A 26,589-nucleotide genomic window follows, 5' to 3' on the forward strand; every position below is an offset into this window, starting at 1 on the left:
TGTGCCACAACAACCCCCTGCACCGCTACGGGCTTGGGGCAGAGTGGCTGGAGCTGCCTGGCAGAAAAGGACCTGGGGGTGTTGGTCGCCTGTCGGCTGAACAGGAGCCAGCAGTGTGCCCAGGTGGCCAAGAAGGACACCAGCATCCTGGCCTGTGTCAGGACCAGCGTGGGGAGGAGGAATTGGGAGGTGATGGTCCCCCTGTCCTGGGCACTGGGGAGGCCCCACCTCAAGGGCTGGGGCCAGTTTTGGGCCCCTCACCACAAAAAAGACATTGAGGGGCTGGAGCGGGTCCAGAGAAGGGCAACGGAGCTGGGGAGGGGTCTGGAGAAGAAGTCTGATGAGGAGAGGCTGAGGGAGCTGGGGGGGTTCAACCTGGAGAGAAGGAGGCTGAGGGGAGACCTTCTGGCTCTCTCCAACTCCCTGAAAGGAGGGTGTAGCCAGGGGGGGTCGGTCTCTGCTCCCAACTCACAGGCCATGGGACAAGAGGAAACGGCCTCAAGTTGCACCAGGGGAGGTTCAGATTGGAGATTGGGAACAATTTTTCCATGGAAAGGGTTATTGCACATTGGAATGGGCTGCCCAGGGCAGGGGTTGAGGCCCCATCCCTGGAGGGATTTCAAAGCCGGGTTGCCATAGTGCTTAGAGCCATGGGTTAGTGATGGTTTTTATCAGAGTTAGGGTGATGGTTGGACTGGATGATCTGAAAGGTCCCTTCCAACCCAGACAATTGATTCTGTGATTCTAAAGTTCTAAATGAAGATCTGTGTGATAACTGAAAAGAAGCATCTTTCCCATCTGGTCACTGCTCTTTGGTTAATAAATACCCCGGCGCCGCAAATGAAAACACCTCACCTTGATAGTTCTGTCACCTGACGCTGACACAATGTACTTGTCATCAAAGTCCACTACGTTGACGGCAGCCCGGTGCCCTACTAGCACCCTCCTCAGGGTGATGTCTGTTGGTGAAGCCATGTCCCAGACGGCGATGGAACGGTCTTTGGAGCACGTCACCATCATGCCGTTGTTGAAGCGGAGGTGCAGCACCGCTTCGCAGTGGTGGATCAGCGTGTTCAGCATCTCGCCCGCGTTCACATCCCACACCCTACAGGTTCAAATTTAAAAGCAGAGAAAGGAGAGTTAAAAAAACTATACGGTGGATTTTCTGCAAAGTGAGAGAGGGACAGGGAGAGGTAATGGATTCTCTAGCAATATTAGAGAAGCAGACACCAGGAGTTATATCTACGGCTATTAAATAGTTCATCACCAGATGTATTATATAAACCTGTTGATTATATTGCATACGCTGAGGCAGTCCAGCAGCCAAAAAGCCTGCAATGCAGTTCAACACCACAAAAATAACCCAGGCAGGAAAAATGTGTTCTTTAATTAAGGGAATATAGAGCTAAGGAAAGGTATGAGATTGATAGCCTTAACGACTGATGTTTCCTGGTTGTGTCAGCCTCCCGCACACTCCATCACCAGTCAAGGAGTGCTTAACCATGACCTGTGGAGGAGCAAGTGCAGAGAAAGGTTTCAATTTTGACCTCTCTCACAGGATTGTCAACTCCAAGCAGAAGCAGAAGACGAGAGAAGGCTTTGCAAAGAAATGTAAGTAGTTGCCAGAAGTGGCACCATGGACTGCACTTCCCTGCAGTGCATCGGGTGCGCAGGTACATTCCAGGAACGTGCTGAACACCCACATTAAGACACAGCATTTATGTCAGTTTAATGTTAGTGGAGCCAACTGGTTCAGCTGAAAGATAATTTAAGATGAAAGTTACACAAAGGCTTCATACAGAACTTCCAGGGCTGGAAATGAAGATTTTAAGGCTTAAAAATGTTTCTTTTGGGCTATTCTGTTGGCAAACTTCTTTTACCCTCCAGAAGGAGATTTCTTTTGGCACTATCTCACCTGTATCCCAGATACAGTAGGTGACAGCAGCAAACAGCTGCATCACCAGGCACATCAACCACTGCAGACCTTAAAACCTCGCCAATAAGGCGAGCTGTTAAGAAAAGGCGTGATGTGAGAAAGACTTCTAATGTCTTATTTTCTGACTTACGGAGGCTGAAGTGCAGCAACTTTCGGACTATAAATGAAAAAGGAAACTACACTCCAATAACAAAACGTGAAGGAGAAAAACTCACAGCCTTAAAGACCTGAGCCATTAAGGCAGGAGCAGTTTGCAGACAGGGCTGCCAAACCGAGCAGGAGCTGGAGACCTACTGACTTCTTTGGACAAGTGCATCCCCGAGATCTCAGAAGCATTAAGAGCCCATCTGTACTGTCTATTGGATGAAGCCCCTCTTCCTGAGGAGACCCGAGGATAAAAGTGATGCATCCTATGTGCCCCTGGGGTCTGCACGAGCATTTAGAGATGCAGTGGGAAACAAAGTACTTCTGGGCAAGTAGCCAGTCTGCAATTTGGCCTGCCTGGCCTGCCATGGAAGATGATGGTGCTTGTTACAGGAACCAGCCTCCCTTTTGCCACCCGTTTAGCGCAGTGCAGTCCCCACACAGTCTCCAGGCAGGTGGTGTTGCCGAAATTCTGGATTCCTACTCGTGATAGGACCCCGAAATCTAATAGCAGACTGCATGCATCACGTGGCAGGAAGGAAATGTAATGGTGATTAGCTTAACAGTGGTGTTCACACACGAGCACGGTGCTAACCATGAGGAGCTTGCAGCCACAGGAACACACGCTAATAGCTTCAGAAAAGGGCACTGACACGGCTTTTTGTTGCCTGTAACTTCCCTGCATGGGCATTGTTTGTACTCTGACACGAGGAGAATACACAACAACATGGAGAAGACAGACTTGCTCCTTCCCATCCAAGTTCATACTGCAATTCACTAACTCGTATGTGCCTGGATTTACACTGCAGGTCCTGTAACATGTCTAGGGGACTTCACACCTGCACAACATGCACCACAAGTGCTGACTTGAGGTGTCCAGCCTTTTGCTGGAGACTGGAAGGAAAGCGAGGTTAGAAAGACTGAATGAAAAGAAACATCATGCTGAGATTTAATTAAAAGTCGCAGGAGATCTAGTCATACATCTTTTGTTAAAAGTAAGTGGCTGACTAAACCTTCAAACTTGCTTTGGAAACTTCAACCGACTTAAAAAAAAGTTATTCTCAGAGAGAATTTAAAACATGATCAGGGAGTATCAAAACATGCAGAACCTTGGTGGAATGCCAGATGGCCTTCCTAAGTCATCTCGACCTTGACTGGCCTTTGCTTAGGTTCTCATTTCTCCTTGACAGTCATTTGGATGGACATCTGATGAACAAGGAGAGGGTACTCCTGAACAAATACGCTGAACTACTTCACGGAATCGATCAAACAGCATACAATTAAGAAAAGATAATCTCAGCAGCCTGCAAAGCTAAAATCTTAGAGGCAAACAGAAAGCTCCAAATCACAAGCACACACCTGACCGTTGAGTCCGAAGATCCAGTAATGATCACCCGTTCATCGTACTGGAGGCACAGGACAGAACCCGTGTGTCCAGTGAGGATTCGCTTGCATTCCAACGTATTCTTATCCCAGATCTAGGATAGCAAACATTCAAAACCAGACAGCTTAGTAAGGTTTTCATCTTTCAGCACTTACTGGTTTGACTGGTCTGTTTTTTACTACAATACATCATCCTTAGTGCAGTTAGAACACCTTTAGTGGCATCTGTAGTCTTCTACAGGCTCTTTGGTGCAATTCGTTAACATCTTTGATATTACTGCCTTTACTATGAACATTGGTTTTACTCTTCTCATCAGGGTACAGGGCACAGTAATTACACAGCTTGTAATTACTGATGGGCAAAAACCTCTGCTTGTGAAGTCTGTAAGAAAACAGGGTCTCTCTTGCCAGATAAAAGCGGCGTCCACGCTGTGCAGGCGTGAGGTGGGGGAAGGAGAAGGCTAGGTTACTGAACAAGAGATTGAGCAGGCATCACTGAAATTAGGACACTATTATTTATGGCAGAGACCCTGCATGCCATTAATATGCCATTTTGGAGCATTCTCACCTTAATAGTATTGTCTCGTAGGCCACTTACTATCTTCTGATCATCATACTGTAAACAATAAACTCCTTTGCTTGTCTCGCTTCGGCAGTGGATCCTCTGTAAACTGTGCCTTCCACACCGCCAGTTTGACTCTATTGTCTTGAGGAGAGACAGGAGACAAAAGAGAAGTAAAAATAAAGCACGGAATTATCTTCCCCCTTTTTGCTTGTTTAAGAAGACAGCAGATACTTTTCTTCACACTTTTTCCTGCGATCAGGAGCAGACAATGACATACCAGCTTTCTAGAAGAAGTACTGCATGTAATAAAATCAATTAAATGGACAAAAAACTGGAAAACATATCATGGCTAAACTCGTTTGTGTTATCCGAAATGGTGAGGGAGAAGTGACTTAAAAGCATTTTTCTCTCTCCAACTTTTAAGCCCCTCTGACTCAACATCTAAACAACTGCAGAGGAAGTCTCAGCTGAGCTCCAGCTACGTGGTTGTACAAACACTTATGGCTTTTGCCACTAGGAAACTACCACAACGTGACATTTTGCTTGTACTAGAAACAAGGCAGCCCTGCTCAGTTTCTTCTTGTGTCCCTGGGTCTTAGGATTGCAGTCTTTAGAATGCACTTTCTCCCTGGCTCAGCTCCTGATACCTCCCTGGAACATCTTAATAGGTCTCATCTGCGCTGGGTGGAGCAAAGTACTGTGGAATAGAGAAAATGGAGATGGCACGGTGCTGCTGTGACATCTGAGGTGCAACGTGTAGAGACTCCATCTGCAAACAGCTCACTCAACAATCCAACCCATCCTCTGTCTAAAGAAGCAGTGAAGCCTGGGGCTTTGTGTAACTATCCCACATCTACAAACTCTGGACAAACACAGACACATCAGATTTAGTATTCTCAGAATTTCAGCATCAAGAGTAAATTGGGGACATTAAAAAAACCCAAATCACCAAAGACCATCACATCTGGAAGCTGTTTCTTACCTCTATGTCCTGTATAATTTTGGGATAAAGTGCTCTGTAGAAAGAGTTGGGTGGCGCAGTCCCATCAGGAGGTTTATTTTTAAATAGATATTGTCCCCTGGAAGACAAAGAACACTCCCATGGAACACAAATCACATTTCACCAGTTTGGAGAAAGGTCCTCCTGGCATTTTACAAATGGGTAACCACGGTGGAAAAGCTCAGATGGATTCATAGACAATCTTAACTGACTCAGTAAGACGGGGTGGTTTCTTGCTTCCCCTGCAACATGTCAGTGTTGCATTTTGACACTGAAATACTCAAGAAAAATCTGTGCCTACTCACTCAGGGAAGGGAAATACATTATCTATTACGGACATGAGTCCGTTCAAGTCAATAGGAGGTGAGAACAGCTCATGGCCACAATACACATAACCCCACCAGAGGTCACCTGCAAAATAGTGTACAAAAAAAAAAAGAAAGAAGACAAGGAACCCTCAAACTCACCACGCAGTCAAAGCTAGCTTTTATCTGCATTAGCAGGAACGGTATCAGCTTTGGTACATGGACATTTTACTGCTACTGTTATATTTTGGTAAGCAACACTTCATCTGTGGTGCCTCCCTCGTTTCAGCCCCGATTTGGAATACTCATATCCCAAGCTAGATTTTTGCTCCGAAAAAAAATCCGTAAACGGCAATCACTACCTGCTGTGTAAAAAACTTTAATTCCTCATCCTGAAGTTAAGAAGCCACCAAACACGGTGTGGAAGCTAGTAAACCCCACCATGGGCGTGCTAACTGCTGCTCTGCCTGGCAACGTGCCTCACAAAATGGAGAGAGGCACAAATGCCTCCGAGTGTAATCCTGGCATCAGAGGCAGGGAGTTTACACTGGGCCAGCTCTCCCCTTCTCCCTCCCTCGCTCCATTACGGCGTAATTAATTGTTCAATACTTTCTTGTGCGTTTCTTTTCCTGCCCTTTCCATACCTGGAAACTCATTTGAGAGGCTGTACATTAGCTGCCCCGACGTATCTGAACCAGGCAAGTCACAATGATGTACCAAAAATTTTTAGGTTATAAGGCAGTAGCAAACGATAGGAACAAACAAACAAAATAAGAAATGCTCCAGAAAGGAACTTCTGATAATTCTTTAAATAAAGTACTTTAAGTGATGGTTGGACGGGATGATCCCAAGGGTCTCTTCCAACCTGGATGATTCTCTGATTCTAAGTACGACTTGAGAGAAAGGTGCTTTCCACTTTGGAGAGAGCAATCATCTGGGTCTTCAAATACAGCGAGCAGCATCCATTCATTTAGGGACAAACACACATGGAGAAGGGACAGAGGGATGGAGGCAACCCACCAACCAGGTGGGAACCTATCTACTGTGATCCAGTCTGGAAGTGCATACAAGAAAATTAAAAATTATTGGCCCAGGGAGACCAAAAAATGCTTTGGAGAATACAGGTAGTACCTAGGGGACATCCTGGAAGACTTGAGGTAGGTCGATGAGATCTGTACAAAAGCCTGTGTGCCTGAAAAGCTGTCAACCATCTGCAGCTTTACCAGCAGACCTAACTCAAGGTCTTGTTGATACCAATAAGCCCTGCCTGGCTGCGTGTAGAGTCAGTTGTTTATTATTCAGCTAAAGGATTGCTTGGAATTTCCACGGCATCCCCGTGGCCGTTGTGTTGTGGCTCTGGGATAAAAGGAACTATTGTTTGCAGATTCTGATGACCGGCCAATTCAATCAAGTATTTGGATGGACACAAACATGGCCAGACTTTAGGCTTCTTTCTTGTATTTCTCTAAATCTATGTAACCCTTATTTGTTCCCTGACAGGCTGTGAGTGAAGGCTTCCACGCTGCGGAACGAGGTGTTCCTGCTGTAAACCATGAGCTGCAAATGCTGAAATTGGGCAGCCCATGTGCAAAGTGAGGGGCTGTCACCAAATACCACCAGTCACCTCTTATTCCAAACTGCCCAGCTCATCCCTTCCTTGTGCCACGCACTGCGTTGGGCTTCATTACAAGCTACAAAGCTCTATATGGCAGATGCAATGACACTGGATAATAGGATGCCCATGAGCCAGCAATGGGCCCTCATGGCCAAGAAGGCCAATGGCATCCTGGGGGGCATCAGGAAGAGTGTGAGCAGCAGGTGGAGAGGGGTCATCCTGCCCCTCTGCTCTGCCCTGGGGAGGCCCCATCTGGAGCACTGGGACCAGTTCTGGGCTCCCCAAGTCCAGAGGGACAGGGAACTGCTGGAGAGGGGACAGCAGAGGCTACAGAGATGATGAGGGGCCTGGAGCATCTCTCTGATGAGGAAAGGCTGAGGGACTTGGGGCTTTTGAGTCTGGAGAAGAGAAAACTGAGGGGGGAACTGATCCACGCCTATAAATACTTCAAGGGTGGGTGTCAGGAGGATGGAGCCAGTCTGTTTTCAGTGGTGCCCAGGGACAGGACAAGAGGAAATGGGCACAAACTTGGACATAAGAAGCTCCATCTGAACATGAGGAGGAACTTCTTTGCTGTGAGGGTGGCAGAGCCCTGGAAGAGGCTGCCCAGAGAGGTGGTGGAGTCTCCTTCTATGGAGACATTCAGACCCCACCTGGAGACGTTCCTGTGGGACCTGCTCTGGGTGGACCTGCTCTGGCAGGGGGTTGGACTGGATGATCTCCAGAGGTCCCTTCCAACCCCATAGCATTCTGGGACTCTGTGATTCTGTGAGTAGAGTAACTGGGGAGGGTCTAAACAGAGAAAATCAAGAATCACAAGAGGACAAGGGCACACAGGATCATGGTTGGGTAGTGCATCCAATATGTAGGAAACATGATCATCTTCCAACATGCAAAAGATTTCTGCAAAAAGGATGAGGAACTGTTTTGTGTGTCTGTGTAGGCTAAACATAATGTGTAGAACTGTAACTAGGAAGACAGCCTAGATTTCAGGAATATCTTTCTAACACTAAAATTAGTGAAACAGTGCCATTGTTCGCCCAGGCACAGCCTGGGACATCTCCATCAGTGAAGGTTTTTGAGAAGAAGTTAAAGAAACATCTGGCATAAGAGAAAACTAGCTGCACATTTGGGAAACAGGAGGAACTAAACCTCTCAAGGTCCTCTTTGGACTTACTGTGACCTCAACAATAGAGAATGATGATAGAAGTCCTGGAGAGAACAAGGCACTAAGATGGATGCAGAAGTTACCACTGTCATGCTTTGTGTTTACTTTACACTTTTTAGAAACATTACACTATTGGAAGCAGATCAACATAGTATTTATTTCTAAAGGACGTTTCATAATCCTGATTTACTAACCTTTACTTCCTGAGACAAACAGTATAACAAAATTAACCATAAAGCAGGACTCTTTGTTTGCAACTCCGTATCTTTTTCTTTTTAATAGCAACCAAAATGCCTGAGCTGTCACTTTTATCTTGTTTATGAAATATTCATACCCAGCTTCCTTTCTGCCAACATCCTAGGGACACCCTTGGAAAAGAAAATTATGTATTAAAGGACATACCCCTGAGAGGGAAAGTTCTAATGAAATGTTAACAGAGCAGCTTCAAACTTGAGTGAGACCCACATTGTAGTAAGGCTATTCCAGATGATTATTAACTAATCTATCTGCATTTCTAAAGTCCCCTATTCTCCGTGGTACCTACCCTCAGCTTCCAGTTTGAAAATTAAACAGATATCTAATAGTGAAAATCTGCTGAGGAAAACAAACAGACCTATCAGGAAACAACTAATTCATAGCACATGCTGCCCCACTGCCACCCCTAAAAAAGCTCTTGTGCTCCAAACTGCTGACTAGTTGAGTGCTCCCCTGGGGCGTACACAGCTTCTTAATTTGAACCCAATGACAGCTGGGTGTAAAAATCTCAGCCTGTGTATCTGACTTGTCACAGTGGGATAAGAGCGTGATCAGCTGAGGAAGGTGAGGAAAAAGCCCCCACGTAGCCAAAATGATGCCCTAACTCCCCAGCCCCCAAATTCTGATTTAAGCAACTGTCAGGTTTGGAACCAACGTGATGTTTCAGGGTGTTAAATAATCCTCTTCAAACAGGGTTTGAAGCACGTGGCACCTACTGTCCTGAACGGGGGCAAAAGAGGTGAAGATGCAATTCCCTCACCATCCTCTCCTCTCCGACAAGCCCCTCCAGAGGGAGTCTGTCCTGACCATCCTCTCGATGAGCTTCTTCCACAGCATCCCATCCGACGTCACCCGGTACCACTCCTTGCACACCAGCTCAGCAGCACACAACGACTTGGCATCCAGGTAGGACAGAATGTTCTCAGCAATGTGATCCAATCCCCGAGCTGGGGGAGGGAAAAGAAAAGAAAAAAAAAAAGAAAAAAAAAGGGATTATTTGCTGGGGAGACGTGGAGCTTAATACAACTCCCCTCAACGGTACAAAGATCCCCTCTCTTTCCATCTACTCCTCGGCACGCAGAGCTGGACAAAATGCACAGAAGAGCATTTGCAGCGAAGTTCAGGAGTGAAGAGCGTTCTCCAACTTCCTTTGGATATAACACAACAAGTCATTAAAAATAATAAAGAATCCAAGAAGTCATTCCAATCTATTTCGATGGGTTTTAGCACTAGGGGGATATTCTATGGATGGCATTTCCAACTCAGCGACGCAGCCCCCAAAATCTCTCTATATTAGGACCATTTCTCATCTCACTGCTACAGCTGTTCTCATGTTCCAACGGCTCAAAAGCTGTTTTTGCTAAAGCAGTAGCTTTTAAACGTAATGAAGAAAAAAATATATATTCCCAATGTGTGCCCTGAAGGGTAGTGGTACCTTTAGACATGGGGGAGGGAAGGATATGCAGATGCACAGGGAAAGTGGAGAGGGGAGGAGAGGCTGTGCAAGAAGAAAGTGAAGCAGGTTTGCTAGTTTCATTTATTTTAGCGGGTGGAGGAAAAATATGCACCAAAAATGGAACAATTTGCAACTATTTTCCAGTGTGAATCCCAAGGCTGGCTGGAGTGAGATGTAAAGCAATGGCTGGGTTAGCACCCAGCAGCCCCATGGAAAGTCTGTGTGGCTGGGGGCCAGGGCAGGTTACGCTACGTCTCTCAACTGGATGGATGCATCCAGTAAAAATACGCCCTTCCCCACTCAAATCTAAGCACCAGCAAGACCTCAGGAAAATAAGAGGCCTTTTAAATGAGATGTTGCACAACTACAGCCTCAGTCGGAGGCTGTTTAATCCACAAGTGAGACGCACCGTCGAGAGGTTATCTCACTTCACCAGGCAAACTTCAGAGCCTTTGGGAAAGATGCAGTTTAGACTCCACCAACCCTCAGGCATAATGTTGAAACCAACCAAAAAAAGGAAGCATGGCAGATTGGTATTTCATGCATCTTCCCCCTGGTTCACATTCGGGACAGAGTTAAAGACCTCTTTTCTTGCTTTTCAAACAACAGCCTCAAAGACCAGGCTTTGCTTGTGCCAGGGAAAGAAAAAGCAGCAAATGTGTTTTTACAGTCCCGTGTCCGTCCTTCTGCAGAGCCAAACCAGGCACAAGCAGCTGATTCTGAGACCCAAAAAAGGCCCAACCTTTGTTTTTGTTAACCAAAAGATCTCAGAATTATCTCCCAATGCAGGAAAACAAGAAAACTCAACGTGCCTCCTCTCACTCCTTCCAAACATCCTAAATTTATAATACATTTTGGGTGAGATGTTCTTGCCCAGCGTTTTATGCTTCCATTCCTAGGTAGGAAAAGCCTGTGAACGGTACCACGCACGACCAGCGAGTGCAGAAAGAGGCCTGACATTTCTTATCTTTATAGATGCAAAATTAGATGTCAGCCCGCAGAATAAAAGCATCAGCAGCCTTTATTATGTATTTAATCTGAAAACATATATACAGCCACTATATAAAATCCTTTAAAAAAAGAGTGTTTGTAAATTTAGATTGACTCTACAGCCACTCGTGGAAGGAGAGATACAACGTTATAGTGAAAGTAAGTTGGAATTTGCAGGAATTCCACAATTTGGAAGGGCAGACAGGGATATTGTGTCCTTCTGCTTCCTCAGATACCCCCGGAAACCTGCAGCCCTGAGCTGGGTGGAAATAGCATATTTGCTTTCCCAGTCTGTGTTCCTTCCAATGGACCCAAAGATGTCTACAGACCCAGCAGGACATTTACAAATGCCTTTGCAGTATCCATACTGGTGGCTTTATGCAAGCAGCACAACAAGGAATTATTTTATACAGGGAACAGACTGGTGGCTTTAAGAAGGAGCCAACAATAAACTGAGCCCAGCAATCTTCACCCATAAGTTTGCCTCGGATCCACCGACCCTTTCTGCATCATCAGTAGCTGCACTTTACATCTTGTTGCCATGAGGTGGTGTGACCACCTGCCTGACCGTAAGCTGGTTGTAGAGAGACAGTGATCGGTCTCTGCTCCCAAGTCACAGGTGATGGGACAAGAGGAAACGGCCTCAAGTTGCACCAGGGGAGGTTCAGATTGGAGATGAGGAACAATTTTTCCACGGAAAGGGTTCTTAAGCCTTGGAATGGGCTGCCCAGGGCAGGGGTTGAGGCCCCATCCCTGGAGGGATTTCAAAGCCGGGTTGCCATAGTGCTTAGAGCCATGGGTTAGTGATGGTTTTATCAGAGTGAGGTTGGTGGTTGGGCTGGATGATCTGAAAGGTCCCTTCCAACCCAGACAATTCTGTGATTCTCTGATGCTAAGCCACCCTTTGCTATTGATCCTTGACCCTTGGCAGAGAAGGAATAACTACTGTTTTGGCCTCTTCTTCTTACACTTATGGTAAGTGGAAGGGCACAGTTATTTTGCCTGGCTGCAAACTCAATTTTGTAATTAAGTTTCTTAGGAACAGCACACTCTCTGAGACATATATCTAACAAAACATCACTTCCTTAAAAAAGAGAAATCTCTGCTCACCAAAGTTTCTGTTAAATCGACGTGAAACACGATTAGCCATTCAAGTCGTCCATACCAACATGAACATTTCAGTTATTTCACACATTAAACCCTTTTAAAAATTACTTTCCTCATAAAAAATGTTAAACAGCTTGGAAATGCTAAACAGAGACCTTATTTTTCAGAAACAGAACAAAGTTTGTTAAGTACACAGTTAAGCTGCATTTTTCAAACAACCTTAATTCTGTCCAAAGTACTGGGAAAACAGTCTGAGCCAATTTTACTCTATATTAGTAAGGGGTGCTCATGATCTAAAACTACCTTTAATTCTGGTCGTTCTTTGGGACAGTGCTAGGAGGACAGAGATAAGATGCCTCATGATTTTGAAGTAGCTTTATTGTTTTATTTACTCGAGGGGGAGAGCCAGAGAGAGAATGAAGGAGTAAAAATGAAACCACAATACTGAACGCTGGAGAATTTCAGAAAGCTAAAAGATACTTACAGAGTTTGGGGTTCTTTTTTTTTTTGATTATGTGACTTAATTTGAAATTTTAGGTTCATCACTCCTTCCTAGGCAGTTTCTTACCCTACCCTTACCCATTCTGCTCATTAGAAACCTGCCTATACTCAGGACATCCTGCACAGACTGCAGAGCCTGCGCCAGCTTAATTCCCTGCCATTAATTTTCTCCCTTAGAGCTATATTCACTACGACATTACCAGCTTGCAAATATGCAAATTGATGCCCATACATTATTTAAGCACACAGGTCCCACAACTATTCAGATACTCAGATGTGATTCCTATCTGTTCTGCGTCCCGAGAAAGTAAAATTAGCTGCTTCCTGGGGAACTGAAAAGACCACTAACAAATAAGGGATGGCTAGGAAATTTCGAGTGCCTCTGAAAATGTTTATAATATTTGCCCAAAATTTTCAGAAAAAGGCCTGCAGGATGAAATTAAGCAAGTGCAAATGAGACATCTTGGCTTGCTTTGATGGAGCTTTGTGGAGAAAGACCTAGAAAAATTGTGTATGGAACTCTATGTATACTTCAAAAGTGGGGAAACCAATGCACTTTCAAAATACTCTCTGTTTTTCTGAAACAGAACAGCTCCAGGAGTTATAATGCTGCTCTAAGTACACAAGATTATTGCCATCGGACAACTAAAAACTAACATAAAGCAGGTACTTAGCATAACTAAGATTTTTTTTTTAATGCTACAACAGCTATTTGATTACTGGGCACAATGAGCTTAAAGCTCGAGTGAGTCTACGTATTTAACTTCATAGCAAAACTCCTGCAGTGCCTTTATGTTTTGTACAATTCACAGTTAAACATGCTTTTTGCCATCTTTAAACCCTAGAACTTGAAATTTCACGTTGAGAAATCCCTTCTGAAGAATGAGAATTTCAACAAATTGTCGTTCTCCAAAGGTATGAACAGAACAAGCATTTGGCAAGAAACTCCTCTCTTCAACTAGCAATTCAGAGACACCACCTGTACTGCTTCTTGCTCAGGTCCATCTGAAACCAGGGAACTGTGCCACGGGAATGCTGATCTATTAACCCTCTATCTCTTCATCTACACAGGTATGACCTACTGGTCTGAAAAAAACCCCAGAGAGCCAGGAATTTCTGGCCGGTTCTGAAACTCTGTTGTTGTATATATTTGATCTCCCACTGCCTCAGTTTTCCTGCCTGTAAGACCAGGCCAATATAAAACTGCAGGTACACTATTTTATCACAGAATCATAGAATGGTCAGAGTTGGAAGGGACCTTAAAGATCATCCAGTTCCAACCCCCTGCCCTGGGCAGGGACACCTCCCACCAGACCAGGTTGCTCCAAGCCCCATCCAGCCTGGCCTTGAACCCCTCCAGGGATGGGGCAGCCACAGCTTCTCTGGGCAACCTGGGCCAGGCTCTCACCGCTCTCATAGTGAAAAATTTTTTCCCAATATCTGATCTAAATCTCCCCTCTTTCAGTTTAAAACCGTTACCCCTTGTCCTGTCACTCCCCTCCCTGACCAGGAGTCCCTCCCCATCTCTCCTGGAGCCCCTTCAGGTACTGGAAGGCCATTATAAGGTCTCCCCGGAGTCTTCTCTTCTCCAGGATGAACACCCCCAGCTCTCTCAGTCTGTCTTCACAGCAGAGGGGCTCCAGCCCTCGGAGCATCTTCATGGCCCTCTGCTGGACCTGTTCCCACAGGTCCATGTCCTTCCTGTGCTGAGGACTTTACGTGTGCATTCTGCAAGATCCACCACCAGCCACAGCCCAGAACAGCTGGGATAATATTCTCGCACTACAGAGGTGCAAAAAATAGAACATTTCCATCCTTTAATCTTATGTCCTCCATTAGCAGTAAACACATAATCAAAGTGATGGCTTCAGGAAGGAATTTTACTATGAAACAGAGACACAAAAAGAATCTAAGAAAAGGGGAAACCTCAGCTGAGCAACCAAAAAGAGTAGTAGTTCTAATTTTAAAAATAATAACGGGATGACGTTCAACAAGGCCAAGTGCTGGGCCCTCCAATTGGGTCACACCAACCCCTGCAGCGCTCCAGGCTGGGGGCAGAGTGGCTGGAGCTGCCTGGCAGAAAAGGACCTGGGGGTGTTGGGCGCCTGTCGGCTGAACAGGAGCCAGCAGTGTGCCCAGGTGGCCAAGAAGGCCACCAGCATCCTGGCCTGGGTCAGGAACAGCGTGGGGAGGAGGACTCGGGAGGTGATGGTCCCCCTGTCCTGGGCACTGGTGAGGCCCCACCTCGAGGGCTGGGTCCAGTTTTGGGCCCCTCCCCACAAAAAAAGACCTTGAGGGGCTGGAGTGGGTCCAGAGAAGGGCAATGGAGCTGGGGAGGGGTCTGGAGAAGAAGTCTGATGAGGAGAGGCTGAGGGAGCTGGGGGGTTCAGCCTGGAGAAAAGGAGGCTGAGGGGAGACCTTCTGGCTCTCTCCAACTCCCCGAAAGGAGGGTGTAGCCAGGGGGGGTCGGTCTCTGCTCCCAAGTCACAGGCCATGGGACAAGAGGAAACGGCCTCAAGTTGCACCAGGGGAGGTTCAGATTGGAGATTGGGAACAATTTTTCCACGGAAAGGGTTCTTATGCCTTGGAATGGGCTGCCCAGGGAGGTGGTTGAGGCACCATCCCTGGAGGTGTTCAAAAGAGGGGTTGATGTAGTGCTGGGAGATATGGTTTAGTGATGGTGTTGCTTTTTGTTTGTTGTGTGGGTGTATATTTTTGTCAAAATTAGGTTGGACAAGATGATCTTTAAGGTCCCTTCCAACCTAGAAGATTCTGTGATTCTGTTATCCATGCGTCGTTGTGGGCATTATGACTACAACTACCTGCCCTGTGGCTTGTGATGACTGTCCTTACAATAGATACATGAGCTACCATTTACTCCTCACCAAACCTTGTTGGTATTAGATCACATGAGAGACAGCAGGAATACAAACCAATAGATTACCACGTTTCATACGGGTACAGAGCTTTTCTTTCAAAAGCTATCATCTACTTTGCTAACTGACCCTAGGAAAACACCTCTCCAGCAGGGTAGGCCAAAGAGGAATTAATTTTCTGAAAGACAGGAGAGAGGAGGAAGGTCCCTCCACCTGCAGGAATACCTGGCAGCGCGGTGATGAAGTCCCGCTGTAACATGGGTTTGAGGTATGAGTTGATATGCCCGTGCTGGTAGTGACACATCTGGGAGATGAGGTGCTCCACAAACTCCACCTGGTCAGACTCGGACCACTGTTCAAAATACTTGACGCAGAGCTCCTTCTCCTTCTCATAGCTCGCAGAGAGTTTTCTTTGCTTGGGCACAATCATGCTGGAAGTGCCATTGGCAAGTTTCGTCTGTAGAGAGGAAGGAGAGAAAAACTCAAGTCATACATATGAAAAGAAGCTCAAGTTTTATGATTTTTCTGGGGGGAAAAAAGCAATCTGACTCATCGTGTTGGCCAAGGCCATGTATCCCGTTGGGTGGTGTCAGTGGGAGAGCAACCACCATCCACTGTGACCCCAGCAGGACAACGCATCGGCTCCTGCCAGAGCTGCAGACAAAGGACTCTGGTGAGATGGGACACCACGAGTGGCAATTTAACACAAACCCAGTTTTATTTACATCTTGCAGACAGTAAAACGCATTTGGATTCCTAATCTACAGTTACCAGTAACTTCAATGAACTGACAGAAAACCACATCTATATTCTGGTTTTGTGGGGTTTTTTTTCCTAAAGAATGGGCTGCTGCTAAAATTCATAGGAAATATATTAAATGGATGAGAAAAAAAAATTGACAGTACTTCTTCGGAGTATAAAATTGTACCTTGAGAGCAAAGTCAGCTAGAACACACCCTGATATTTGGTAAATACTTCTTTCCCAGAGTAAGAGATTTTCAGCTTTCGGAGCTGTTAATATCTTGTCAGAAGGACTCAGCTCAAAGAAGAGTTTCAGGGACAAAACAAAACACTGACATTTCAATTTACTACTTGATAGCGAGATATAATTTCTGCTTTCTAAACAATTTAACTGAAGAAAAAAAGTGCACATTTTGCATTGCAAGGCTATCTTTTGTCCAAGTAAAATTAACTGTTTGCTGGGAAATTACTTATTTTTTCCCACAGTGGTCAAATAGTTTGTATTAAATGCTGAAAACATGGGATTTTTTCTCTTTCGTTGCAATAGTTTAACACCAGACAGCTTTAGAACAACAGTCAGTATTATCACATCATTTTTATTTACAAAATACATTTAGAGGTGCTCTATTAATTATCGAGTAATTAGAAAAAAATTACACATATAAAAATATATAAAACATGGATGTAAGGTTACCACATCTCTTTCCTACAAGGATAAATTCAGGCATTAACCTCACCAGGAAACTTTATGGACTCTAAGCAAAGAAACTAACACCTAAATCTCTCTGCAAAGATATCTCTAATGATCTAAAAGAAATCCATGCATTAATTGATTTTACAGGAAAAGAAAAAAAAAAAAAGGTGCCTTTGTACAGCAGGTGCCAAAACAGTGGGTTATTCAGACACCACAAAATCTAGTTACCAAAACTGGGTTTAGAACGCAGGAATTCCTTATTTCTCAGGAGGAAATAATTCCTGTATTTCAATAGACTCCCCAACCCTGACAGCAATCCAGAGTCCGAAACACCAAAACCCTCACAATTTGAAAATATACCCAACTAATCACCATTTACTTTTCATTTTCTAAAGAAAATCCACCTAAATACTCTTTTCAGCATTTCCAGCAGAGATGGACAGAGTGTAGAAAAAGACAGTAATTAGCTGTCATTTCTAGCAAGTAGTTTCTTCTATTTCTAAATTATGGTTTGACTTCAGTTTCTCTGAGAACACAGAACGTGGAGATCAGGGCTCAATTCTGTAGCTCGGTGTCTTCAACCCTGCTTTGATCCCCCCTCCTCCCTGTAGGTTGCTCTGTGTGTCCAGTAAAATTGTGTGAGACAAGGGCTGTGACCGAGCTACGATACTTCACTGAGAATCATAGACTTGTCAGGGTTGGAAGGGACCTTTCGGATCATTTGGTCCAACCATCAACCTCACTGATAAAACCCATCACTAACCCATGGCTCTAAGCACTATGGCAACCCGGCTTTGAAATCCCTCCAGGGATGGGGCCTCAACCCCTGCCCTGGGCAGCCCATTCCAAGGCATAAGAACCCTTTCCGTGGAAAAATTGTTCCCAATCTCCAATCTGAACCTCCCCTGGTGCAACTTGAGGCCGTTTCCTCTTGTCCCATGGCCTGTGAGTTGGGAGCAGAGACCGACCCCCCCTGGCTACACCCTCCTTTCGGGGAGTTGGAGAGAGCCAGAAGGTCTCCCCTCAGCCTCCTTTTCTCCAGGCTGAACCCCCCCAGCTCCCTCAGCCTCTCCTCATCAGACTTCTTCTCCAGACCCCTCCCCAGCTCCCTTGCCCTTCTCTGGACCCGCTCCAGCCCCTCAATGTCTTTTTTGTGGGGAGGGGCCCAAAACTGGACCCAGCCCTCGAGGTGGGGCCTCCCCAGTGCCCAGGACAGGGGAACCATCACCTCCCGAGTCCTCCTCCCCACGCTGTTCCTGACACAGCCCAGGATGCTGGTGGCCTTCTTGGCCACCTGGGCACACTGCTGGCTCCTGTTCAGCCGACAGGCGCCCAACACCCCCAGGTCCTTTTCTGCCAGGCAGCTCCAGCCACTCTGCCCCCAGCCTGGAGCGCTGCAGGGGGTTGGTGTGACCCCAGGGCTGGTGGACCTGACACTTGGCCTTCTTGAACCACATGTTGTTTGTATGGTTGGACTCAATGATATCAAAGGTCCCAACCATGAAGATTCTGTGATCCCACTGGCTTCACCCATCGATCCAGCCTCTCCATATCCCTCTGCAAAGCCTCTCTACCCTCCAGCACATCAACACTCCCACCTCACTTGGTGTCATCTGTGAACTCACTGAGGGAGCACTCAATCCCCTCGTCCAGATCATTGATAAAGACGTTAAAGAGAACTGGCCCCAACACCAAGCTCTGGGGAACACCACTAGTGACCAGCCACCAACTGGATTTAACTCCATTCCCCACCACTCTCTGGGCCTGGCCTCCAGCTGGTTTTTAACCCAGCGGAGAGAAGCCATGGCACGGACAGCACTGACCTCAGGTGAATCACAGACCCCGTCACTGGGCTGAAGGGAAGAAATACTTGCTCAGACCAACATTTTATATAGAGAAACCTCTAAAGGGACAAGGTGTGAAAGGCTGGAGTTATTCTAGCAAAGTCCACCGTAGGCAACAGCCGGGCAAAAAAATAATTACCAACGGACTACACTGAACATCGGTCTTAAGGGATTCTGGTCATTTTTGCTGCAGTGAAGCTGCCTGCAAAACAGACACCCCTGTAAAAATGCTGGATTAAGACCGCGGAGGGATGCTGTATCCTACAAGCTTGATCTCATTTCATTTCTCATTTTGTTTGCTGTGCTTTGTCTCTACAAAGCATTTTTTAAAATTCTTTTCTTCTGCCTTTTAATTTCAGAGATTGTGAAGTCTGACTAACACGCTGAGCTGGAGCAGAACAGACAGCCCATGTGCGGAGACCATAAACAGGACAACTCCTTTCATGGGGTGCCACCACGTTCCGGCCCTTCCCTGCCTCCTGAACCCCTTCCTCCCAGCAGCCTTCAGCTCCCCAATTACCTCTAAAACATGGGTTCGGGGTATCAAACAGAAGCTGCAGCATCTGCAAAAACAAGTAATGGCTTTTGTGTGTTCAAACAGATGGCTTCGATGGGACAAAGCAACCCATTTTGCACGGATCCCAAGTGAATAGAGGCCTCTTGGGTGAGAATAATGAGTAAATTAAAGAGTCCATTGACCGACACTTGTAACAGCTCTGGATGTCAAACTCCACATTTATATACTGGGTCTGCTAAGAAAAGCACTCTACGTGTTTCAGTGTTTATGTCTGAATTCGTGGACAGGGGAACATGATATTATTTAGGTTCATGTGCATACTTTGGCCGCATTCTGACAATGTCAACTCTAGACCTGGTTTGCACCCGTCTCTGCTCTGGTTTCCCATCAAAAGGAGCGAGGACAAGCCCAGAGGTAGCCATAGTGTGCCCAGCAGGTCCCAGGGTCTCCGCAAGCAGGGGACTAGGAGGACAGGGCAAGCCACAAAGACACCACAGTTCTGCAGAGGAGAGACAGACAAATTCACAGGGCTCCCAAACCATAGAATCATAGAATCATTCAGGTTGGAAGAGACCTTTGGGATCACCAAGTCCAACCATCTCCCCTACTCTACAAAGTCCTCCCCTACACCATATCCCTCAGTACCACATCTAAAAATCCCTTAAACACATCCAGGGATGGTTACTCAACCACCTCCCTGGGCAGCCTATTCCAATGCCCGACCATCCAGTTGGATGCTCACACACCTCCCCCAGACTGGCCCCAGAACAAAATTCCAGAACTTCAATTTGAAGATTACTTTAGTTGTTCAGTAAAACAGGCCTGTTATTTAAAAAACCAACAACAAAACAACATCAAGCATCTGTGTTATTAAAGTGTTGGAGGGGAGGGCAATTGCTATCAGTAAGAGAATCAATTTGGCTTCCCAAGAAACCCTGATGACTCAACCACCCTGATCAGTTGCCTCAAGTTCACAACAAACCATCTCAGAACAACATCAGCAACTATTTCCTGGAGCACATAATCATCTACAACCTCTTCTCTCTCTCTCCTGGCCTCACCTGAAAAAGAAAGAACTGTCCCACCTGCCATTCAAAGAATTGTTAGAGTTGGAAGTGACCTTAAAGATCATCGAGTTCCAACCCCCTGCCCTGGGCAGGGACACCTCCCACCAGACCAGGTTGCTCCAAGCCCCATCCAGCCTGGCCTTGAACCCCTCCAGGGATGGGGCAGCCACAGCTTCTCTGGGCAACCTGGGCCAGGCTCTCACCACCCTCACAGCAAAGAATTTCTTTCTAGTATCTGATCTAAATCTCCCCTATTCCAATTTAAAACCATTACCCTTTGTCCTATGGCTCCATTCCCTGACCAAGAGTCCCTCCCCATCTCTCCTGGAGCCCCTTCAGGTACTGGAAGGCCGTTATAAGGTCTCCCCGGAGCCTCCTCTTCTCCAGGCTGAACACCCCCAACTCTCTGCCAGGGTAAATATCCATCCACACACACTGTACACAGTCATGCTTCTTATAAGCTTCACTTCCAAAAGTGGCAAAGAAGAAAAAGTGCTGATAGTCCAGAGGAAGCTTGAGTGCACAAGAGCAAACCACTAACTCGGAAAAGATAAAGCTCTTCTGACTCCCATCTCACAAACCCCTGTAGGTGAGGGCTGAGAGGTGCCCCCGAAGGTCCAGGCACAGCAGAGGTGTCCTTCCATGGGGGTGTGCTGGAGCTGGAAAGCTGTGCCAGGAAACCCAAGGGACCGAGTGCCTCAGGTTGGTACTAGCTCAGGGATCTACGTAATATGCTCCATTGCAGCCCATAATTACAAGACCATTTCTCCAAATGGCTACATTTAACACAAAGCACATTTGTATGCCCAGCGAAGTAGAAGGGGACTAATATATGAAAGGGCTTTAATCTAAATAATGGCTTGCAACTATGGGAAGGTGCAATATTTCAACGCGGATAAATAACGCCTGGATAAATCTACTGCTCTGCATATAAAACAAAAGAGCCATGGTGTATCACAGCTGTAACCCGGGTGTGACAACCAAGGTTACTTTTGTTTTTGTTCAGTACAAGGGACCAAGAGCCTCCTAAAGCACAGAAAAAACCAAACATGGGCACAGTTCTCTGATTTGAGTATAGGTATAGTGTTTCCCCACCCATCAGTGGTCACAACTTTTATATATTTTTTTAAAAAACCACACCATGTCCTCTGATCATTGAAAAGGACTTTGTTAAGGCACTTTCCCAGGGTGGATAAATTCAGATGATATGTTTCTTAAGGTAAGAAGACATGTCCTAAAGTCAAAGAAAAAGAGAAGGTGTCTCCTAAAATATCGAGAATGGTTTAAACGATCCCAGCAGGATTGAGAACCTTCTGAAGCTTCAAGACACCTTCATGCTGGAGCTCTGAAAAGACCAGGAGCTTAGACCATCACTGCAAATTTCTCTGAGTTTCTCTGTAGACAAAAGAAAGGGACTTCCCTTGGATGTTCCAGCACCCACAGGTCATGGAGAGGCTTCTCCCCCCATTCCTGGACTCATTGGGCTCTGACACATAGAGATGTCTCCAACTGCTCATCTGCCACCCCAGCATCTCACCGCCAGCCGTGGGGAAGTCACTGATCTAGACAGAGCCACCTTAACAGGAATTTTGGATGGGTCTTAGTGAAGGGGAGGAAAAAAGAGGACATAATGTTTAATTATAAGAAATGATTGAAATAGGCACAGACATACCCCGGGTGCCTCTGCACTGCAGCAAGCTCTAAACTTGTTATCGTTAATGGTTTAAATTTCACTGTGCTAATCATTTCAGGACACAAGCCTTTCTTGATAATCTAATGAATTATTCCAACATCCTTCAGCAAAAAAAATCCTCCATGACAGCACTAATTACAAGACGTTTTCCCAGTGCTTATGTAAAATATGACAGAGCAGCAGCTTAGGGAATTGCAGAAAACTGCTTCTAATTTCCACTGAGAAACTGACAAACACCTCTCTTTCATCTCTCCCAGCTCTCAAGTAAGATTTAACTTTCTCATTTAGTTAATTACCGAGTGAGGATCATCATTTTCCCGGATCGGAGCGGCACAGAGCCTTTATCGTGTTAACTTGTGAACTTGATCGATGGCTGCTGCTAAAACTTAATAACTTCACCCCCTGGCAAATTGTAAGATAAATATAATAGGAGAAACTCTGACAGTAAAAACCTGCCAGAAATGAGCGCTGTGTTTATGTTTCTTTGCAGGCAGCAAAAAAACAACCGACAGCTTATTACTGGGTGCGTGTTACTTATATTTAAAAGACTCCAGGCAGTTAACTTTCTGCGTACTGTTCAAACTTTATTCACAAGATAAAAGACACTGGGGGAAAAAAAAAAAAACAACCAACAAACAAGCAATGGGATGACAAAGAAAGGAACGATGGAGGTGAGTGTCCCACAACAAGAGCAAAGCCACGCTTGTCTCTATATCCTGAATATTCGTAAAGATTTAACCACATGAAAAATACCCACAGCAGCGGATCCAGCCATGAAACTGGTTTTAGCAGCGGCACAAAGCTCAGGAATTTTGGCACATGTTAGAAACTGTGTGGGAAAAGCAGAGGGATTAAAAAGTAGCAGTGTGGCAGCGAGGTGCTGCGGTGTGATGCCTGTAACGCACAGACCCTCAGCACGGCCGGCATTTCCAAAGCTACTTGGGTGGCCATGAAGCTGCTGGCTGCTGCCCATGAAGAAGTACCCCTCACAGAATCACAGAAAGCTCTGGGGTTGGAAGGGACCTCTGGAGATCATCCAGTCCAACCCCCTGCCCAAGCAGGGCCACCCAGAGCAGGTCCCACAGGAACGTGTCCAGGTGGGTTTGAATGTCTCCAGAGAAGGAGACTCCACCACCTCTCTGGGCAGCCTCTGCCAGGGCTCTGCCACCCTCACAGCAAAGAAGTTCCTCCTCATGTTTAGGTGGAACTTCTTACATTCAAGTTTGTGCCCGTTCCCTCTTGTCCTGTCCCTGGGCACCACTGGAAAAAGCCTGGCCCCATCCTCCTGACACCCACCCTTGAAGTATTTATAGGTGTTGGTCAGATCCCCCCCTCAGCCTTCTCTTCTCCAGACTAAAAAGCCCCAAGTCCCTCAGCCTTTCCTCATCAGAGAGATGCTCCAGGCCCCTCATCATCTCTGTAGCCTCTGCTGTCCCCTCTCCAGCAGTTCCCTGTCCTTCTGGAACTGGGGAGCCCAGAACTGGTCCCAGTGCTCCAGATGGGGCCTCCCCAGGGCAGAGCAGAGGGGCCGGATGACCTCCCTCCACCTGCTGCTCACTCTCTTCCTCCAGTACCACTCAATACCACTCCAGTGCAGCAATGGAACAAAAATGGTGGAATGGAGCTCAGAACCTATGCCAGGCCTCCTCACTAAAGGGCAGAGCAAGGATTTGAGGATCCTGTTGAAAGAGGGCCGTTCTCATGGCCTAAGGGCAGTAAGAGCAGAACTGAGAAGGTAGAGGTTCAATTTCTATAGCTGGCTTCTTTCTTTTTAGGCTTGTAATTGCCAAATGCTGCAGAATCCATTCCTAGACTGCCAACGCTAAGCAAAGAAGGAAGAAGTCCTTTGTAGCTTTTTATTGGCAATTTCCTGTTAAAGAGCTCCTTTGCGTTGACAACTGGAGGGTGGGGAGGGGGTGTCTCACATAAAGAGCAGGATCTCATGAGCTACAGCACCTGAAAGACACGAGAAGGGTACCCGGCTCCTCATTTTTCTCCTTTGCAGGATGAACCTGCTTTTCCAGTGTTTGACTTGACAGCAAAGCTACAATGCTAGGTCATTAAACAACTCACTCCATTTACTTTTATTTTAAAAGCTCAGTTTAGAATCTACCCATTTCTGTCTGCCTCCATCTCACATAACAGTCTCGGCGAGGTTAACCATGGGTTTAGCACATCTATGGACTTACTCGCTCAGTACTGAATTAGTTTCCACGCTGCAAAGCTCACTGAAACATTCTGAAAAACGAACATAACCCAGAACTAGACGATCATCAATCACATCTGAGAGTCAAAAAGAAAGCACCAGGAAAGAAACCACAGCATCTTTCCTATTTATTTTCGAGAGAAAATTCAAAATACACGCTGACACTGAAATGAATAGTCCCCGAGACGCCCAAAGAACCAGCAATTTTGCTTGTCTGGGGCTTTTAGCTGCTTGTCCACATCTGGTTTCTAATCACACTGCAGAAAAACTTTGATAAGAAAGGATACATCTAGATGAAAGATCACTGGAATTATGCTGGACACAGCAGCCCAACCTGCTGCACTTTCCAAAATCCTGGGGGGGCAATAGTTTTCAGAGGTACCATCTAAGTACGAACGATACGGTGTCAGCCTGGAGGGCACCCAGGGAAGGATATTGCCTCAGACACAGAGGAAAGGGAAAAGGCTGGTTCAGTTTAAGGGCAGAGAAAAGCTGCAGAGACCAGAGAAGTAAGAGGCTGAGATTCTCCAGGGAGTGGGGAGGCAGGTCTGAGCCACGGGCACTTGCACAGGGGCTGTACGAAGAGCAATCATAGCACCTTGCTGGAGAAGCTGCTCCCCTCCCACACTGCTACACCGCAAACAGCAACCGGGAGAGGAGATTAAACAACTATTCTTTTAAGGTAATACTTAATGTTTCAGACAGACTAATAAAGTTTAATTGTCTGGAATCTCGTAGCTCTTACTGTAAACTTTCCTTTGATATAGGTCTCCCATCTAGTTTTTAAGTGTCGGCAAAAACCTCCAAAAATAAAACCTCTCTGATGCCAGCGAGGGATGTGAATTGGGAGTCCCTCTCCTCCTCCTCCCTTATCTGCAAGTTGTCTTTGCAAATAACAAGCACTGATGAGAAATCTGCTTGCATCAGCACAGCACTGGCATATGTTACTTCCCCAAACTACGATCCCTGACCAAATGCATATCTAGACATATGGGGGGGAGGAGGGGGCAGACACCATCACTCTTAAAGAGCTAGAGAACACCTTTTATTAGTTGTGAAGTGATCACACGCTGATTTCAAAGCAGGTCTTCCACTAACAACAAATCTCTTCCAGTGAAAGTCATCAAAGGAAATGCTTTCCTCCTTGGCATGGGCTACCAGAACCAGAGCTGAACTGCTGGGACCATTACACGTTATTACTGTTAATGGAGGGAAGGAATATGCACATTATCAACTTGGAGAACCTGTCTACTAAAGTCATCGGGTAACGGCCAGTAGCAGCAAAGGGCTCATTTATGGTAGGGAAAGGCATATGCAATGCTCTAAGCAGCAGTTTCATAGTTTTCTGGAACAGTTGCTTCTGTTTTTAAAACACCCAAGCATGATATACTGCCTGAGTGAAGTTACTCTTTATGGGTGTTGCTGCTGATTTTCTTTTTGCTCTGAGTACTCCCTTAACTCGGAGAGAAAAGCAGCCAGGAACAGGTAGGTGGACTCCAGTGATTCAAACCAGGGCTGAACAGTGAAGACTATACCACCGGGAACAACACATGAGTAGAGGGGCAGAGTAACCCAAAAGACATGTTATCTGCACTCAATAACACTACTGAGATTTTCAAAACGCCACGATTCTGTTTATGTAAAGCTTTTATCATCACGGAACACAAGCCCTCCAAGATAGCTTACCCAGGATTATTTCCCATTAGTTTTCTCATTCTTCTACCAAACAACAAAGAGGGCACAAGAGCATCAAACTCCTTGGCCAAGGCAAAGTGAGTGGTTCAGAACTGGAAGTCATGAACAGACACGCTGGATATCATGTACCATTTCCCTGCTACAGGAGCACTACATATTTCCAGCTGGACTGGAGAGATGCAATGAACGACACCACAGCAGCGCTCTGAAGAACCACAAGATTCTTCATAGCAAGAACCTGCTGGAGGAAGAGTCCAGAGAAGGGCAAGGGAGCTGGGGAGGGGTCTGGAGAAGAAGTCTGATGAGGAGAGGCTGAGGGAGCTGGGGGGGTTCAGCCTGGAGAAAAGGAGGCTGAGGGGAGACCTTCTGGCTCTCTCCAACTCCCTGAAAGGAGGGTGTAGCCAGGGGGGGTCGGTCTCTGCTCCCAAGTCACAGGCCATGGGACAAGAGGAAACGGCCTCAAGTTGCCCCAGGGCATGGTTTAGTGATGGTTTTTATCAGAGTGAGGTTGATGGTTTGACTGGATGATCTGAAAAGTCCCTTCTAACCCAGCAATTCTATGATTCTAAGATTCAGGTACGTGCATTGCTCCCACTGCATATGTACTTCTTATGTCTGCTGGTGGACTCCCTAACCTATTTCAGTCAAAATCAGCTTGTTAGCAAAGACCTGCTATTTAAACTGCCTAAGCTAAAACACCTCATCTCAACTGAAAGCAGGTTTGCAGTTTTGCTGACAGATCCTGGAGGGCAGCAACCTGCAGCAGCCAGACGAGGGCTGCGTGGTATTCTTTTCCACCAGTACAGCTAGATATAGAAGAGGACATCTCAC

At 46.2% G+C, this 26,589-nt stretch overlaps 1 protein-coding gene across 10 annotated transcripts in view; it reads right to left on the reverse strand.

The window, feature by feature from the left end:
* Positions 1–641: 641 nt before the first annotated feature.
* The window catches only part of LOC106897248 (F-box/WD repeat-containing protein 1A-like), a 122,506-nt gene continuing 96,558 nt past the window's right edge, over positions 642–26,589 (reverse strand). For 4 of the 10 annotated variants that reach the window (XM_014957796.1, XM_014957843.1, XM_014957779.1 and 1 more), the window contains 6 exons: positions 15,527–15,758; positions 9,132–9,318; positions 5,011–5,107; positions 4,032–4,169; positions 3,440–3,558; positions 644–1,105 (listed from right to left, as the gene is read on the reverse strand). In XM_014957796.1, the coding sequence (XP_014813282.1) occupies positions 817–1,105; positions 3,440–3,558; positions 4,032–4,169; positions 5,011–5,107; positions 9,132–9,318; positions 15,527–15,758 (1,062 nt within the window). In that variant the 3' untranslated portion in view covers positions 644–816. Of the gene's footprint in view, positions 1,106–3,439; positions 3,559–4,031; positions 4,170–5,010; positions 5,108–9,131; positions 9,319–15,526; positions 15,759–26,589 lie in introns of all 10 variants that reach the window. The other 6 variants (XM_014957815.1, XM_014957806.1, XM_014957770.1 and 3 more) reach the window with 3 other exon arrangements.

This window comes from Calidris pugnax, unplaced genomic scaffold (genome assembly GCF_001431845.1).
Source record: "Calidris pugnax isolate Ruff unplaced genomic scaffold, ASM143184v1 scaffold4, whole genome shotgun sequence".
Taxonomy (NCBI): domain Eukaryota; kingdom Metazoa; phylum Chordata; class Aves; order Charadriiformes; family Scolopacidae; genus Calidris; species Calidris pugnax.